This window comes from Coloeus monedula (genome assembly GCF_965178545.1).
Source record: "Coloeus monedula genome assembly, chromosome: 1".
Classification (NCBI taxonomy): Eukaryota; Metazoa; Chordata; class Aves; order Passeriformes; family Corvidae; genus Coloeus; species Coloeus monedula.
Genome location: NC_138781.1, coordinates 67119270 through 67136437, shown reverse-complemented (window position 1 = coordinate 67136437; position 17168 = coordinate 67119270). Strand labels below are relative to the sequence as shown.

Genomic DNA, 17168 nt, shown 5'->3' with positions numbered 1-17168 from the left:
CCTCCTACAAGCCCCATACACTGTTGCCACAAGCGCTAAGATCATGCATAAGAACAGCTGTTTACATCTGCAAATCATTCAGATTAACTTGTGGTTTTGCAGGTCACCAGCCAAAACACCAAATACCAAAAACCTAACTAAAAAGAGGAACCAATACACTGGGATTGTAGGAATTATGCTGGAAGCAATCAAATCAAGATGTTAGGACTATTTTTCTCTAGAATACAATGGTCAGGGCATTACCTTAAGCATCTGGAAAGGTATATGCCTGAACAATTTATTCAGTTACCTTTTACCCAGTTAACCCATTTCTATTTTATGGGCCTCTTTGAACAGGATTTAGATCCTTGATCAGATGTGTTTCTAATGCAATAGCATCAGGATAAGCAGGACATTTTATTTACCTTTTAGTATTGTCTTGCAGCCTTTCTCCCAGTTGCAGAAAGAACTGGAATCCTGTATCAGCTGCAGCCAGACTGGTATGGATTAGCAAAGAAAAAGCTCAAGCCGTTCTTCTCCATTGAGGACTAACACTGAGTTGTTAAGAGATTTAAACAAAATATTTGAAGGATGTCAAGTTCATTTCCATTCCATCTGTGCAATTCCAAAGTGGTAACTAATGCATATAGACAATAAATAGAAGTATGCTATCCTTTTCTAAGTTTCCATTAAACTATAAAAAAATGTTTATACTTTGGAGTTGTGAATCTTAAAAACACTTCCTGATCCACATAATTAAAACTGGCTAGTACATTTACATAAAAATCAAAAGGCAGTTCAGGTATTTGTAAAATATCAAAACTTAATACAAGTAACTTTCTTCTCTTAAGCCTGACTTGGAAATTTTTGATGTTTTTAATTGCAAATGAAAAAGTGTTCTTTCTGCTAAGACAGTTCAGAAACAAAAAACCACAAAAAACCAAAACAAAACCAAATCAACTTCACAGAGGATATAAAATCTTATCCTGGTGCAAGGACGTACATTTCAGCAATAGTGTCTTTCAAAGCAGAGAAGCTAGTATTTTCTACCAGATGAGATAAAGACAAACAACCTTGTTCCTGTATAGGTTTTTTTTACTATACATGTAAGCAAATGTTAGATTAAAACTGATTTACATTTTTGTGAAAGACATTTATTGAGTACAAAAAATCCCCATTACATTCAGCCTTATTATAAATGATTACACGCAAAGAAATTCAAAAGTGTGTAAGATCAACAGTCTAACTGGCTGAAATTTTCAGAATTTACATAATTTATGAACCCTTACTTCTCAACTGTACAGTAATAAAATTCAAAAAAATACACTTTGTCTTTCCAGCAATACTAGTCAGAGGGATTCTGTGCTCATGGTGTTAATGGCAGCCCACACTTTGGCAGCTCTTAGTTTCATGATTTTAAGTGTAGGACTTCCCATATTAGCAACAAGGTGTATGGAGAAGAGAAAACCTAAACAACAAAAATTTATGCAAAGAGTTCGCTAAAAGCTGCCAGCCAAAGTTCAAGACTGCAGGCTTAAAAGTACCATTGTCCATGTCGAGGCAATGAAGCTCAGGTTCAGAAAAGCCTTCCCACACAGAAAAGAGGTTAAAACACACATGCTCACATCAGTGCTGCCTGATGGGGATGCCCTACTGTGGATTTCCAAAGCTATCAAGCCTCCAGCTGTACATCCTGGATACCCACTTCTGAGATGCTACGCCATCAGGTCAAGACACCAAGATAAAAGATCTGCAAAGTGAACTTTAGAAATTTTCCTATTGCCTTTGGAGGGATTTTATTTAGTGTATCCAAGATATTGAAACAATGTCTGTAGTCTTTGTATAAAGTTAAACTACAGGTATAAACCTACAGTTTAGTTTCTGTACAAGGAAAGATGAGAGAAACATGATGAAACCCCAGCTCATTTTCATGAAACTTCTGCACACTTTTTATCACTGCCTCACTGCTGAACACTGACATTTCATGTCATAAATTCAAAGATACCAAAATTTAAAAACTGATTTGCACAAAAGAAATTTGAAATAACTTTATATACACAACAAAAAGCCTTTTTAAAGTACAAAAATAACATCTATATGCCAATTAGTTACCATGCTGTGATAGTTCTTTCAGTGCCTACACATGCAAGACTGTAATCTAGATTCAGAATTATTCTGCATCTGTAGAATGTATCAGAATATAAAAAAGATTAGTATGTGACTAACTCTTCTTATTTTCAGAATGAATATGTATTCAAAATATCTTTGTAACCAATACTGCAATATTCCAGTCTCTGCATGTATACATGTAGATAAGCAGCTTTCCTCTTAGTAGATTTTAAAATCTCCTGTACGCTGGTATCTACACAAAAAAGCTACAATGGTTTTAATGACTCTAGTTACACAACGCAATTCAAAATGTACAAAACTATAAAAAAGGGGACATTTATTGCCATGCATGAAACTTAAGTATGTTCAACAAAAAATTGCATCAAATGCAGTTCTGTTTAAAAAAAAAAAAAAAAAAGGACACACAAAGCCATTTACATTAACACTCTTAACATTAGATCTGCAGAATTAGCTCTGACTAAATACCACAAGGGTAAGACACATTCCTTTTGCTGGTGCCTATCAGATCTTCAAATCCATGGAAACATAAACCCAGGAATCTTCATTTCCCACAGTCAAATCAGATCATGAAATCAACTGAAAAGAGAAGTGTATTAGTTTTCTCCTTTTTCTCAATCCAATCACATATAACCTCTCATTTTGTATCAAATTATCATGAAAATACACTCTCCTTTTGCTATCACAAAAAACCCAAAACATCCCTCGAGCAGACAAATTGCTCTCTCCTGCTAATAGTGACATGTACGCACAACACAGACACAGCAATTCTAGATAGCCATGTATCAACAAGCCACAAGAAAATGAAGTTCTTTTATTAACTCCACTAAGTGAACCTCACTTCTATGGTTCCATTTTTGGTTTCAGGGCTAGCAAAAGTCATGAAACCTGATTTTTTTTTTTTTACAAATTACAAACCTCAGATTAGACCAAAAAACCCTCTGTCATAAGTACAGTAGATAAGGCCTGATCTTCAGCACAGCAAACTCAAAGGCAACATCATGATAACTGTAGTACCAGGAGCACAGAGAGTAAAGCTATGCATCTTTATTCCCTTTTGCCTTAGCTGACAGGTCTGCAGAGCTTGTACAACCTCATGCATTGTTATCTTTGAATGTCTGTGGCCAGTGCCTGAATTGAGTGCATCTTGCAGCCAAGGTTGTAATTCAAAACAAATTCATAGCTTTCAGAGTACAAGTCATTAAAAACTATCGTAACGTTAATTCTAGTTATGCTTACCAAAGAAATGCGTAAGAGTAGTAGTGGTATGCTAAGAAAAGAATCTGAAGTAAGTGGTTTTTTAAAGAGGGAAAGATAAGGGAAAAAAACCCCAAACCAAACATCAAAGCTTTAGGTAAGCACTAAACTTTCAATATTATACAGGAGGGTATTAAAACTGGTGTAACAGGATGCCATACCAGGCGGAAGAAGGGGAAAAAAAAAAAAACAAACCATCCCAACCCAGAACATTTTCTAGTGATAGAGTCTTTACCTCTTTGACTGTTTTTTTAATGAAGTCTTTTCTGTCAGATAAATCATAACTAGGATATTTTTCATACACCTAAAAAAAAGTAAAAACAAAACCACAAAAAAACCTCAAATTACTTTCATTCAATGCATTGTATAAATAGAAGAAGCTTAAATGAAATTAAGGCAAAAACTGATGTGGGTACTTCTAGTACTACAACTGCCAAAATGCCCTCTGTTATTTAGGGAAAGACACAAGCTTATTTTCCTGTCTTTATTTTGACTCCATAAATATTTACATGGATGTACTGTTTTATGTTTGGTCACTGACTAAACTGGTACTATAATTTTGCACATCAACAAACTGAAATGCCTAGCTTGCCATGTCACACAAATAAGAATTGTGCAGTTTTTGTTTTAAATGCTCTCTTAAGCAGTCAGATAGCCCTGCACTAGTGTAGGAAGCTAAACAATTAATGAAAAATAAATAAGCCTTGGTATTTGATAAGTAAAACTGTGATCTTTTCAAGAGAGTAACAGAAGAGTCAACATGTTTGAGTGCTATTCTACAACTACTCTTTTATTAACAGAGTGGGAGAAGACCAAACAAACAAAAAATAGATGCCAACACTGACAACCAATTCAGAGTATTTTATTTCAGCATACCAAATTTCAGACTTCTAGAATGACTATAAATATGAACAACAGTTACATTCAATTTTCTGATAAGAATAACTTCTGGTTTAATTTTCTCAAGACAACATCTGTAAAGTACCAGGAAAACCAAACTTGTGTGTTAACCAGAAAGTATCAAGGTAACTGTATTGTTTGTTTGGGTCACTTTTCCCCACCTTTCCCTTTTCTGGCCACATGGTTCCCACCTGTTCTGACAATTAATGGATTTCTTGCTGAACTGATTCAACTCACTAACTCAGCTGAGAACTATTCTGATAGCTGCTGACAGGTGACAGGTGAATGGACTTAAAAAGAGAACATATGAAGAATGAGTGTGCAAGGTGAGCAGCAGAAATGTCCAGAGCACAGGACACAGCCCTCCCCTATGGACAGCAGCAAAGCTGCTGCACTATCTAAACATTTCAGGTTTTCACTGTCATACATGGCACTTGGTTTGGAGGTCATAGTGCTACTTCCCAGATAGCTAATTTTAATTTTTCCCTTTTAATGCTAGTATCAGTGTTGCAGATCTAAAAATTAAAGCTCTCATTGTTACAGCTATTAGCAAGAAAATAAACTAATGCAAAAACTATTTAGTTTCTGAACAACAGTGCAGAGTATAAGCCTCCATTTCTGAAATGATGATAGAAGTCCATTCCCAAACAATCCACTCACTACCTATACAGAGACTGCAAAATTGTATTTACTTACCTCTTTGCAGATTTGTTTCATTGTAACCTCCTCCAAATTTGCACTGGCCAACAAATTCTTGACAGTTTCCTTCAGTTCTTCATCTGTGGGTGGTTTCTTCAGTTTTTTAATTAAAGGTTCATCATCTGAACTATCCTCAGACTCACTTTCTAAATACGAAGAACAATTTGGATTGTAATAGAAGGTTTTCAGTTTGTCTGCTTTCCTCCTTAAAAACAGAAGCCATCAGAACTTTCCACAAGCATCCAATCCAGATGTTTTCGTTTGAAATAGACATCTTGCTAGACCATCCATTTAAAAACAAAGCTAATGCTATCAGTACTACATTTATTTATGAATTTGTGTAATTATTGATGAACTATCAGTTTACAAATCAACAAGAACTCTAAAAAGTATGGGACTAATTTAATCTATCAAACTAATGCAAAAGACTTATTACAACAATTCTAATTCAGGTATTATGACCCTAAAAAAAAAACCCAGTAATTATTTCCTTTAAAAAGGAGTTTGGATTTCTTTTTTCCCCTAGCAGTGCCAAACACTAGGCTCTTGTAATTTTGCAATTGTTGTAAAAAGTCTTTTGCATTAGTTTAAACTTACTATCAGAAACACCATGAGAACAAGTAGAACTTCGTAAATTAAGTGAAGGAGCACAGGACACTCCTACAGTCTTTTCCAGCAGAAAAGGAATTAGACCGAATGACTCCAACATCCACTCAGTTCCTCTACTGCCAACAAGACAAAATTCAGAGCAGATGCCAAACAAACTGGATAATGACTTTACAGAAAGACCTACTTTACATTTTGATTTTTGTACTGCAAACATATGCTGGAAACAGAAATGCAGGAAGAGTAAATAAGAAGTTATGAATATATTACGTAACTTATATGAAAAACACATAACATTTGTGTCTATACGTATATGCTGATGACAAAATAAGGTGTACACACAACACAGCCACATTCAGTAGTCAAATTGAAAGTACACTGAGTTCAGCACAGGCCAGTTTATTCTGCTGAGAAATAAGGCTATGAAAGAAATTTAGCATAATTCTGTGCCTAAATGCTTACCCACACCTTTTCTCAAAGCACTGATAAGAACGGGAACTAATCTGACCTGATGCTTGCGCTGTGGCATGCATATGCCAATGCTGGCATTAAATGAAGTAAATGGATATAAACTGCATTAGTAACTTGGACTACAGTTGAGAAAGACTTCGCTGTTATCTCAGAGTGTCAGAGAATTTAAGGTGGGAAAGGACCTCTGGACTTTCCTGAGCCGCTGGCTCCACTCTTGCTGCAACAGCCCTGAGTGCTGTCAGTGTTCCTTATCAGAAGTGCCCACTGCTGAACGGCCTCAATGAGTTGTCTGCAAGAACCATCTGCCCCTGCTCAGGCCCTTTTTGCCAAACGTGCTTGGGAAGACACCACTGTCCCCACCCTCAGTACTGCAATCTTTACAGAGCTATTAAGAAACTCAGTGTCTGTGTACTCTTCATGCACATTGTGAGATATGAGAAAACTGACTGCAAAAGGATGCATGGAGAAACTATATCTATGTTAACAAAAAACCCATGTCAAGCTGCAGAACCAAAGATAGAAACGTGGGATATACACCACTGGGTCAACTAGAAGATTCGCATAAAGCCACTGTAGCAGCCCAAACAGAACTTTACCTATGTTCTTCCAGCAAAGAATGGAAAACTTGGCTGATACTTTCAGTTTATATGCAAATAAAAACAATATATGTGCACACAGCAGAAATTACATGAAATATACCCAAACGAACAGCTTTTTTCATTAAATATTGTTTCAAGGAAAGAAACATGAAGTAGCAAGTCAACAATTTACCAAATTCCATTTTCTTTCACAATTAGGTGCAAAAGCTTGCTTTCTAATAAGCACACCAGTTAAGCTACAAGACAACATATGAAAGATTTAAAACATTTACCTTTTCTCGAACTGTTCTGATTTTTCTTAGTAGTGCTGCTGTCTGCCTTCTTGACATTTGCACCCTTCACAGGTTTCTTAGTTTTAGAAGTAATCTTTTTAGATTTTTCTCTTTTAGTTGCTTTTCTAGGGGGCTACAAAGAAGAAAATCAGAAAATTAAAATGATAGGTTTCACCAGAACAATCCATACCTCTTTTCCATAAAGGAAATTGTTCACTCTGAGGACAATTTACTCCAGCCATTCCATACCAACAGAGCGGGTGCAGCAAAACAGATACACTGCCTACATCCTTCTACCTGTAGTATATTAAAAGCCTAACTCTTTTAAAAAAATGCTGCAATCAAAATCTCTCTGCCCAGAGAGATGGGGAATGCCCATCCCTGGAACCATTCCAGGCCAGGATGAATGAGGCACTGAGCAACCTGATCCAGTTGAAGTCGTCCCTGCTCACTGCAGGAGGATTGGACTAGATGACCTTTAAAAGGTCCCTTCCAACCCAAACTAATCCATAATTTGATGTTTCTCGCCTAGCATGCGAAAAGTTACGAAGAAAGCACAAAATACGGTGAGATTCAGACACATCAGAGTGCAGGGATCTTTCTAAGGCTGCCAACTATGTTGCTTACTTTAATCTAAGATACAACACCTGAAGAGAAAGACTAGGATATAAAATCCAGGAGGAATGTGGAAACAAGATCCCAACCCAATTCAGTCAGGTAGGTCAGGAACTCCTACTGAATTCAAAGTTAAGTCCTAGGTATCAAATCATACACTACATGATGAAAGTACAATAAAGTCATCACAAGATGATACAAGAAATGCAATCAATTACATTAGAAATCCTGGCTGCCCCAAAATGACACATAGCAAACGATTTTATAAGGTGCATACATACACCCAAGAACCAGAACTTTTGCCTTTTATCTAAATGATTCTCTAAATTCAACACACAAAGAATTTATGAAAACCTCTTCTAAATTGCAGGTGTGTTCCCTTTTCTTTCAGTTAAATATCACTTACTCTCCAACTCTGTGTTCCAAGAGTTACCAACTGATAACAATGACATAATGCTGAAAAACAAACAAAACCCCTCATTACCTCATCTTCACTTTCTTTTTCTTCTGAAGACTCATCCTTTTCCTTCTTTTCATCTTCTTCACTACTGGATTCATCTGACAAGATCTCTGGGCACTTGGTGCGTTTTGCTTTTCTTGTTGTTCCAGAGCTACTGCGCTCTTTCTTGCCACCCTTGCTTTGTGGTTTTTTGGACTTTGGCAATGGCTGAGAGACAAGAGATGTGTGTAGTCCAAGTAGGAATATAAAAGTGAATTTTAAAACGAGAAATTCTTTCAAATCACATGAAAGAATAGTAAAAAAAATATACAGGTGTCTTAACACAACCCAGGACTATTTTATGTACTACGCTTAAGCCATAGTATTTTGCAGTAAGCAACTATTCACTACTGAGCTAGAGCTGAGCAAAATGAAATTTCAGTTCCAAGCTAAGTGCACCCTTTCCCTAAGCAAGCAAATCTTCAAAAGCTGGGCATTAGAGAAGGGAAGCAAGAAAGGTTCCTTCTAGGTTGTTCTTTCACCTACCAATCCATAAAAGCAAGCCTTTTCTTTTGGTAATAAATCAGCTGACAACTCGGAAGACTTAAAGGCAGGAATTTTGTCATGTCTTATGCAAACCTGCATTTTGCTATAACTCAGTGCCTGTGTCCCTAAAGCAGCATGCAGACCCCTTATTCACATTGCTTACCAGTGTTTGTTGGGAATAGATTTGATTTCCTGAGCAACAGTGCAACTATTTTAGCATTACTTTCTAGATTAAAAACTGAAAGTCCAAGAAGATTAACAACAGAGTTTAGTAGTCTTGGCAGTGGCACTCTGAATCTAGTGCACAAGCATACACTAGCTAAACCAAGCTGTTGGACCCTGCAACAAATTCTATTTGGTGATGTACAAGCGTGGTAACGTACATCTGCCAAAGACAGCAAACACAGGTAACGTCTGACATTTGATTTTCCTGTCTTTTCATGTATCTATTCTCCTCCACCCACAAAGGAGAAGCTAATTGGTATTTGGAGATGGATATCCTAACTAGCTCCATGTGTTGAACTTGCAGTTCTGTGCGCTAACAGTGTGTAAGGGGTACACCCACATGTAAACAGAATTTCTATTTAAGTCCTCACCCCATTAAAGATGCCTGCAGTAGTAGGACTACTCTCTTTCAAGCAGTCATTCCTACTTCAGTAAGCTAAAACAGTAATTGTATCATCATTGGAAACAAACAAACAAACAATGAGCAATAGAGAACAGATGCCTTTTCCATCAGAACAGAGCTACAAAAGCAAGTGCAACAACCTGCGTCTCACCTTGCCTGAAGATTTTGGGTGCATTAGGAAGTTTAATATTCTGGTTACGAGCTCACTATTAACTCCTGATCTTTCCAAGTCAAGAACTTCACAGATACTTTTCAACATTGCATTTCTAAATCTGTAGGAGAAAAAAAAAAAGAAAAGAGAAAAAAAGAGGTTTAGTATCACATCCTAAACAGTCAACATTTCACTGCTAGAAGCTGCTGTCTGGTTTGTGCCTGCCACCTGACAATACATCTACACAATCAACTTCCAGTCTTATCTATGGTTAAGCAAAGAATCACCACTATATTACATAAAGCAAAATAAAATAGAATTCCCAAATCTCTATGTCTGTATAGTAGAATACAAAAAAAAAGTTAAAGAATCATAGTAAAAAAAAAGTATTACATTTTTTATGATCTCTAGCCTGAATAGTAAAGTTCTGCAAAACACACTGACCTTTGTTCATCTTGTTCAATGCTGTTAAAATATGACATGCAAGTGTACAGTCTGGGCAGAAATCAACCACAGAGGCAGAATAAATTAACAAACTGCTCAACAGTTTGTGTTCCACACACAGCTGCAAACAGCAGCAGAAGCTACCACAGTAACGCAAGCACACGTGGCTCTGTACCTTCATATGCAACCCAATGCAACCAGGTTTCAGAATATTTGCTGAAGACTAAAGTTGTTTCATATGGAAAATACAAAAAAAAAAAGTGCAAAATGACTTTTTTTTTTTTCTGCTAAGGAGAATTACCCAATTAAACCCATGGGAAATGGTCAAAACTCCCCTCAGGAGACAGTTTGTCTTGTGGATTCCAATGTATTTGACAAACCATACTCCTGGAAAACTGCATATCTGAAGAAGAAAAATTTGGAAATTCCAAATTCTGGACGCCTTTCCACTACCAACAAACAGGCACTAAAAACCCCCCAGTTTTAGAACATATTGTGTAGATGTTATTCTTTCATTTATTACGACTAGCTATACAAATACACAACGTCATTTTAAACACTTTCAGTCCAGCCAAAACTAAGTGCAGCAGCTTCTCCTGTTGATGGAAAAGCAGCTTATGAAGGGAGACAGTAAAAAAGAAAAAAAAAGTTTGTGAGACTAGTTGCTACAGCAATTCTAGTATGTTTAATATATAATAAGCAGAAATGGCTTTTGATTTTGAAGGAGGAAGGTTTTGAGGCATAGAAGGATGCAGGTTTGCACCACGAATAAAGTACAATGTGTTCACAACACTATGCTTGCCCTGGGGAAATAATGCTTTCCTCTCACTTGGCAGAAGAATCTGCTAGTTAGCATGCAATAGTTAAAGCCAGGAAGGTAGGAATTGTGAATAAAATGTTCACTATTTAACTCTTAATACGTTTCAAGCTGTCTTAAGAGACCAGCTTGTGTGATTAAAATGAACTCAGAAGAAAACTGTACAGCTCTAGTAAACAGCCACCTGGCTTATAGCTTAAATTTCATCTCAAGTAAAATTTTGGAAGAAAAAGAAAGAAAAAACAGAGTGCATAGCATGAGTCAAGCTATGTTAAGTATCAAGCGGTCATTACTTTTTTAACATTTCTTCCTTCTTTTTATATTGGTCACTTCCTTTTTCAAATGGAAACCCACTGAACTGACCCACATTCTTCTTTAGGGATGCAACCTAGAACAGAGCACACAGATTACTCTTCATTGTAAGCAGTTTAAAAGATTTCATCCAATTACATTTGTTAATCTTTTATACAAGAAAAATCTGTTCTAGCATATAGCTTTCTGTTGACAAAGTTACACCTTTTAAGTTATAACCTACATGGATTATGCCTTTACTTATCTCATGACAGATAAACTACAACAATTAACTTCAGCTTCTTTTATAACTGTGGTACTTTTAATAACTTACTAGTCAAAGTCACCTGCCATTTCAAGCTCATTTAGAGTGTACTGCATGATGAGTTTCAGGTTTGCAAAACAGTAACATTATGAAGACTGTTGCATGCTTTGTATCACGTAATTTGTTACAAAATAGGGGGTTTCATTTTTTATTCTATAATCTGCTAGAGTAAATATGCTTTACTAGCTTTTCCAAGTCTTACATAGGACCATGACTGTATTTTTGAACATTTTATTTAGCAGGACTGATTTTTGCATTTACATACCACCCAATTTACAACTTCTACCATTACACCTGACATTCAATCTGGGTTGAACTACCATTGCAACAGCCCTTATAATGGGAAAAGTGCTCCCATCAAGATCACAAAAATGTATTTAAGTTCTTTGTTTTCACTTCGTCTCCTTTTACAAAAAACCCCCCCAGAAATTAAAAGAGAACCCCAGATCTTTCAATCTTCTGAGATCTTTATAACACTATCAAGAATAATTTGAACTCACTTTCAATACTCCTACAAATTTTGTTTCTGCTGTTTTTCCATTAGTTTATAATTTTACCAAAGCTGAGCTCCTTTTCCAAAGAGCTTTGTCCAGCACCTAAAGAAAATTTGCTAGCGGTATGTTTTGTTAAAAAATGTTAATTACAAAACACATACAAATAGGTGCATACAAGACAAGATCTGACCTTCACTATATTAAACAGCATTCTGAGTTCCCAGAAACTCTGATTAAATATAGTTTTGACTGAAACCATACTGGTATGTTCTTTTTCTGAATACTTGTGGCAACAGATCATTCTTTGCCATTAAACAAACATTGCACTGGAAGCACTGGTCTGAGATATTACAGATAGCATGAATCTGTACTAGTGCTGTTCAGTTCCTGGTTTCTACACTGGCTGCTCAAGTCTCCAGTATATACAAAGATTTTTAAAAAGCCCCAATAATTATAGTAAATGTGTAGAAATAGTACAATTTAATCTACCTTAATTCCACATTTTGCCTCCATTAGAAAGGAAAACGGGTCATATTTACTCTGAAATTTAACGCACAACCACTGATACATAAACCACTCGAAGAAAGATTTGCCATTATATTTTAAGTGTCATCCTTAAATACAAAATGGACAATATCATATTTTAATTCTCTTGGGAAAATTGTTATATATAAAACCCCAATAGTGATTTTTATCACATTTATCTTTCTACTGCTTTCTGCAAACAAAGGAAGAAAAATAGGTATGCAGCAATGTATTAATACATGGAGTATTTTGATTGTCATCTGCATGTCAGCAGCTTTTAGCATGTGAATCATAAATTATTTCCAACTCATCCTTGTAAGGTAATCCACCATTCTCCCTTTAAAAAACACAAACCAATCTACATTCAAGAGACTTTCAATTTAGTACACTTTGCCACATGATTTTTATAGGAAGAGGGTTTATAGGAGTTAAAAGAAGGAGACTTACTTAACTGGTCCTGCAAATACCCATTTTCTAAGTAGTTTGTAATAAATGGCACTTAAGAAATAGATCCATATGTGCAAATGTAAAAAACTGCACTACAAACATTTTCACTATACATGAGAACTAATGGATATACAGGACTGAAATTCTTACAGTGCCTGGCCTGTTGTAGAGGAGTTTGTGCAGGTTCCTAAGTTCGTCTGTCTTCTTTTTACTCAGAAAGAACTGTATCCTCTCAATTTCACAGAGTTTTTGTCCTTTTCCTGAAACAATTAAAATCAATTATGCTATTCATCACATTCATATATACCTATGTGTTTATAACTTAAAGTTTCTACTGTTTTTTTAAAAAGCAAAGAACATACTTAAAAATGGCATTAGACATTTTAATAGGTCAAACATTAAGCAGGCCTTTTCCTATCACTTAGGCACCTTGACAGGCTCTTTACCTGCCTTACTACTTAGATCAGGGTACAAGGATTTGGCATTTCTTTCTATCTAGTTGCTCCTTTGTTAGTAGTGGTGAGGGACTGAAGATCCTAATTCCAAGTAAGTTTAAACATCACGTAACTTTTATGATTTAAACTGATGCTACAGAATAAAAGAGGGTTTTCATATAATAGCCTTATTATTTTTAAATGGATCATGACTCATAAGTTAGGTCTCATCTACAACAAATTAGTGATTTAATCTTTTTAGAGTTTTCATTATCATTCCTGACACTCAAAATTCTTATGTGAGAAGTCAAGCTTACCTGGTGTAATTGTAAAAGGTTCCTTCTGCAGTGAGGACACTTGCATGGTCAGTCGGTCAACCTTCTTCTTCTCCCTTTTTCCTTCAACAATGAGACTCTTTTCTGCAAAAGACAGCTTCCTTAACCACAATATTCTTCATTGCAGATTTGACTGAAGTGACAGGGAAAACAAGACTGACTCTTTGAAATAGCAAACCAAAAACGGATGATGATATAACCAGGTACTATGACACTTTCAAACCTTTGGCTAATATGCCAACGTGATTCTATGGAGCTGCATGTACATAACTAGAAGTTTCTCTAATTCATAACCACAACCCTGTATCCAACATAACCATGAAGACAAGACTGTATTTCCTAAAGGTAACTTCACCCACCATGGAGACTGCAAGACTACCCATCCTTTCAGAAACCCATCCTTGTCTCCTTTTACTGCCTTTTTCAGGTACAAAACTGACACTGCACATTCTCCTTGGATGCTGCAGTCGCTATGCACACAGCTCCACACACAGCACTCTCAAGAGCAATACTATCACCAGACGGGCAAAAGCAGAGTCCAGGATGCCAGCACACAGATTCATTTCCCACTACTGGACTGGAGGAACCACACATTTCAGCAGGAGAAGAAGCACAAGAGCAGTGGGACTGTACTACACATCCCAGGGCTATGCAGAGAAGCACTCTGCAGGGCACAGTACAAGTATCTCTAACACTACAGGAATATTATTCCCAGAAATTCTAGTACTGCTTACTAATGAATACATTTAGGTTGTTTCATGTGTACCCTGCACATCACTGATTTAATGATACCACTCCAGAAGAAAAAGCTAAAGCTTCACCTAAACATTTCATACCAAAATCTTGATCTCAAGTAGTACTATCCTTAAACAGATGGGCTGTCCTGGCTTTAACATCTGAAAGCAACTTCAAAACCTGTATGAACATTATCAAAACTGGTGTGTGACTGCCAAAACCAGAGCAAAACATATGCTTGTGTGTTCACAAGAAAGTTGTTTCTGAAAATTCAATTCTAATTACTCTGCTGTTTTCCAAACTGCATAATCTGTCTTCTTTCTACTACCTTTCCTAAAGACAAACTTCATCTCTTTCAAGGATCCAAGAGCATCAGTGATTTGGTTTTCACTGTGCCATATTACAGCTCTATTTCCACAAAAATTTCCATTGTGGAGTCTCCAGGCATCTGTTTTCAAAGGGAAAGCAAACATTTTTGCATAGTAGTTCCTTCATCCTGTTTTGTACTTCTTGACTATCCTCCTCAATTACACGCCACAACAAAAAACTTGCCTTGCTTGCTCATCCTATCATATTGCCACAATTTTTTATTGCTAAAATTAGTCAAATGGAATTTCCACTGACCCAATATAATTACATTTGGATACCCAGAAAATTAATTCACTGTAGTTAAGCAAAGACATCTATATTATTTCCAAAACTACTGCACACTTAAAAGCTTCTCTTTTGTAAACACAGACCACTTCAGAGTGTTACCAGCAAAAAATAATTTGATAAGGGACACTACCTCCTATAATCCTCAAAAAATTTATACAACAACAACAAAATCCCTAGTATTGAAGTCCAGGATGCTGGCATTTCCTTCAGTCTTTTCTGTGATAAACCACCACCACTGCTTTTAGCGTTGCTTGTTATAGTCTACTGGGAAGCTATTATGACCCATGAGACAGATGCACCATGGAATCTCCTCAATAATTGCACAATTAGCCAAAAATCACAGGAGACTGCATTCAGTAGCTTGGCATTCATTAAAGAAAAATTTATTCAATGGAAAAACAAGTACCCTTTTCTTCTTCCTCTTCCTCCTCTTCCTCTTCATCTTCATCACTTTCCTCAGCTTTGTTTTCAGTTTCAGGTTGTTTCTCATCTGTTTTTTCTGAGGACATTGTATCTTCTTTTGATGAATCAACGGAAGACATGGTGTATGCTTCTGTAAAAAAGGGGAAACCATCAGTAGAACAACATCCATGAAAAACACAGGAATGTTACTTTCAAACATGATCTTCTTGTGCAGTAGAAGCAATGTGCTGGTACTGTGATTGTTCACATTCTCTAATCACTGAAGTGTTCTGCGTACACACAATACATACAATTTTTCAGAAGAAGTTGCCATCCATTCTGCAACTAGTCTGGTTAACAACACTCTAAAAGGTTATAAATTCTTTCCACACACAAGTCTTCAAGCTGCTTTTGTGAGGCATTCGGAAACACCCACTCAAAGCAGCTGATACTGTTATCTATTAAAAACTGCAGTGTTTTAAGATATCACCATTTTACTGCACCCTGCTATAAACTTATTTCTGATCATGGTTAACTATGCATGAAGTTTCCTAGTAACTTAAACAAGTTACTTATTTAAATGGGAAATGGGAATAGAAAAATTTTTAAAAAATGTTGCAACCAATTCAGGAAAGAATTAACACTGCTTTTATAACTCAGACAGCTGCTTCATCTTTGGGCATGAAAATACTTCCTGGTTTTAATTTGTAAACCTACAACAAAAAGGAATAAATGCTTCATACTTAGCATATTTAAGACTCTTTTCTTAGCATGTGAATTGGCCTATATGTAAACTTTAAAACTAAAATATCTTAGTTATGTATGTACCACTTCCCTACTAATAGAAAACGTCTATGCAGTAAAGCAAGATAACCATATGCTTCATTTTTTAAAATTCTAGCTTTCAAAAATTTTCACCGTTTGGATCTGGAACAAAATTTCACGTAATTAAACACTTTCTTTTTGCAATATTAAAGCCAAAACTATCTGCAAGAGATCAGGTGCAATAAGTAACTTATTTAATTTAAATTTGCTGCCTATATGCAGTATTAGCAGGTGCCAGAGATCAATGGTGCTCCAAAAGACACAAAACCTGAGTTAATATCTATTAGTAATAGTACGAGGAAAATTAAAGTTTCCTGGCTAAGTCACCAAGAAAAAAAAGAATCTTTTAGAATAGTACTACCAGTATTTAATTTGTAGCAAGTAATCTGGCATTCTCACAGCGATTACTGACTTTTACTTGAAGTCACGAGTAAAAGCAAGGGAAGCACTACAAGCTCCTTCCTTCCCCTTTCAATGGGAATAGAAGAGCATAAGAAAAGTTAGAAACTTCTCAGCTTTTCACCACCTGGGTTCATGACGACGCTTTGCTTGGGAGAAAAAGGCTTCTGGATCGACCTTTACCGGGAGACGGTCTCCCGCCCTCGCCTGGGGCTTTTCAGACGGGGACTCTCCCTCCACCGGTCCCCTCCTTCCCGACTTGTAAGCTGGATGCCGGGGCAAAGAGACGGCGATGGGCAGCGCCCGGTGGCGCCGGCGGCCAAGGCGCCATCGCCTCCTCGTTCCAGCCGGACGCAGGACCGCTCCGCCCGCTCCCGCCGCAGGACACCGCAGCACCCAGGAAACACCTCGGGCAGAGGCCGGGAGGGAGGAAGCTCCGGTGACAAGCGCCCCGCACACGGCGTGTCCCCGGTGCGGGACGGGAGCCCTGCGGCGCGGCGGCCGCGTTTTGTTTCTCCTCGTCACAGCCCGTCCCCGCTCGGCCCGGGCGCGGCGAGGCGGGACCGCTCTCGGGCGCCGTTACGGCCATGGCGGCGGGACCCACCTCAGCTCGAGCCCCGGCTCCCGGCTCCCTCCTCAGGCGCGGCGGCAGCAGCTGTAGGCGGTAGTTACTGCTGGGCGAGACGGGTCCGGCCGCAGCGACACACACACCCCCCGCCGCGGCGCAGCCCCGCAGCCACCAGCCACTC

The 17168-nt window shown here is 37.4% G+C and overlaps 1 protein-coding gene across 2 annotated transcripts in view; it reads right to left on the bottom strand.

Moving 5' to 3' along the window:
- The window catches only part of DEK (DEK proto-oncogene), a 24070-nt gene extending 6902 nt beyond the window's left edge, over positions 1-17168 (bottom strand). Inside the window, exons 1-11 of one of the 2 annotated variants that reach the window (XR_014226767.1) lie at positions 17024-17168; positions 15200-15346; positions 13384-13485; positions 12783-12892; positions 10844-10938; positions 9290-9410; positions 8010-8192; positions 6911-7043; positions 4960-5108; positions 3599-3667; positions 405-2685 (exon numbers count right to left, since the gene is read on the bottom strand). Coding sequence is in view for 1 of the 2 variants with exons in the window: in XM_082289589.1 (XP_082145715.1) it covers positions 2674-2685; positions 3599-3667; positions 4960-5108; positions 6911-7043; positions 8010-8192; positions 9290-9410; positions 10844-10938; positions 12783-12892; positions 13384-13485; positions 15200-15335 (1110 nt within the window). In the remaining variant the exon portion in view is untranslated. Of the gene's footprint in view, positions 1-316; positions 2686-3598; positions 3668-4959; positions 5109-6910; positions 7044-8009; positions 8193-9289; positions 9411-10843; positions 10939-12782; positions 12893-13383; positions 13486-15199; positions 15347-17023 lie in introns of those variants that run through there. The other variant, XM_082289589.1, reaches the window with a different exon arrangement.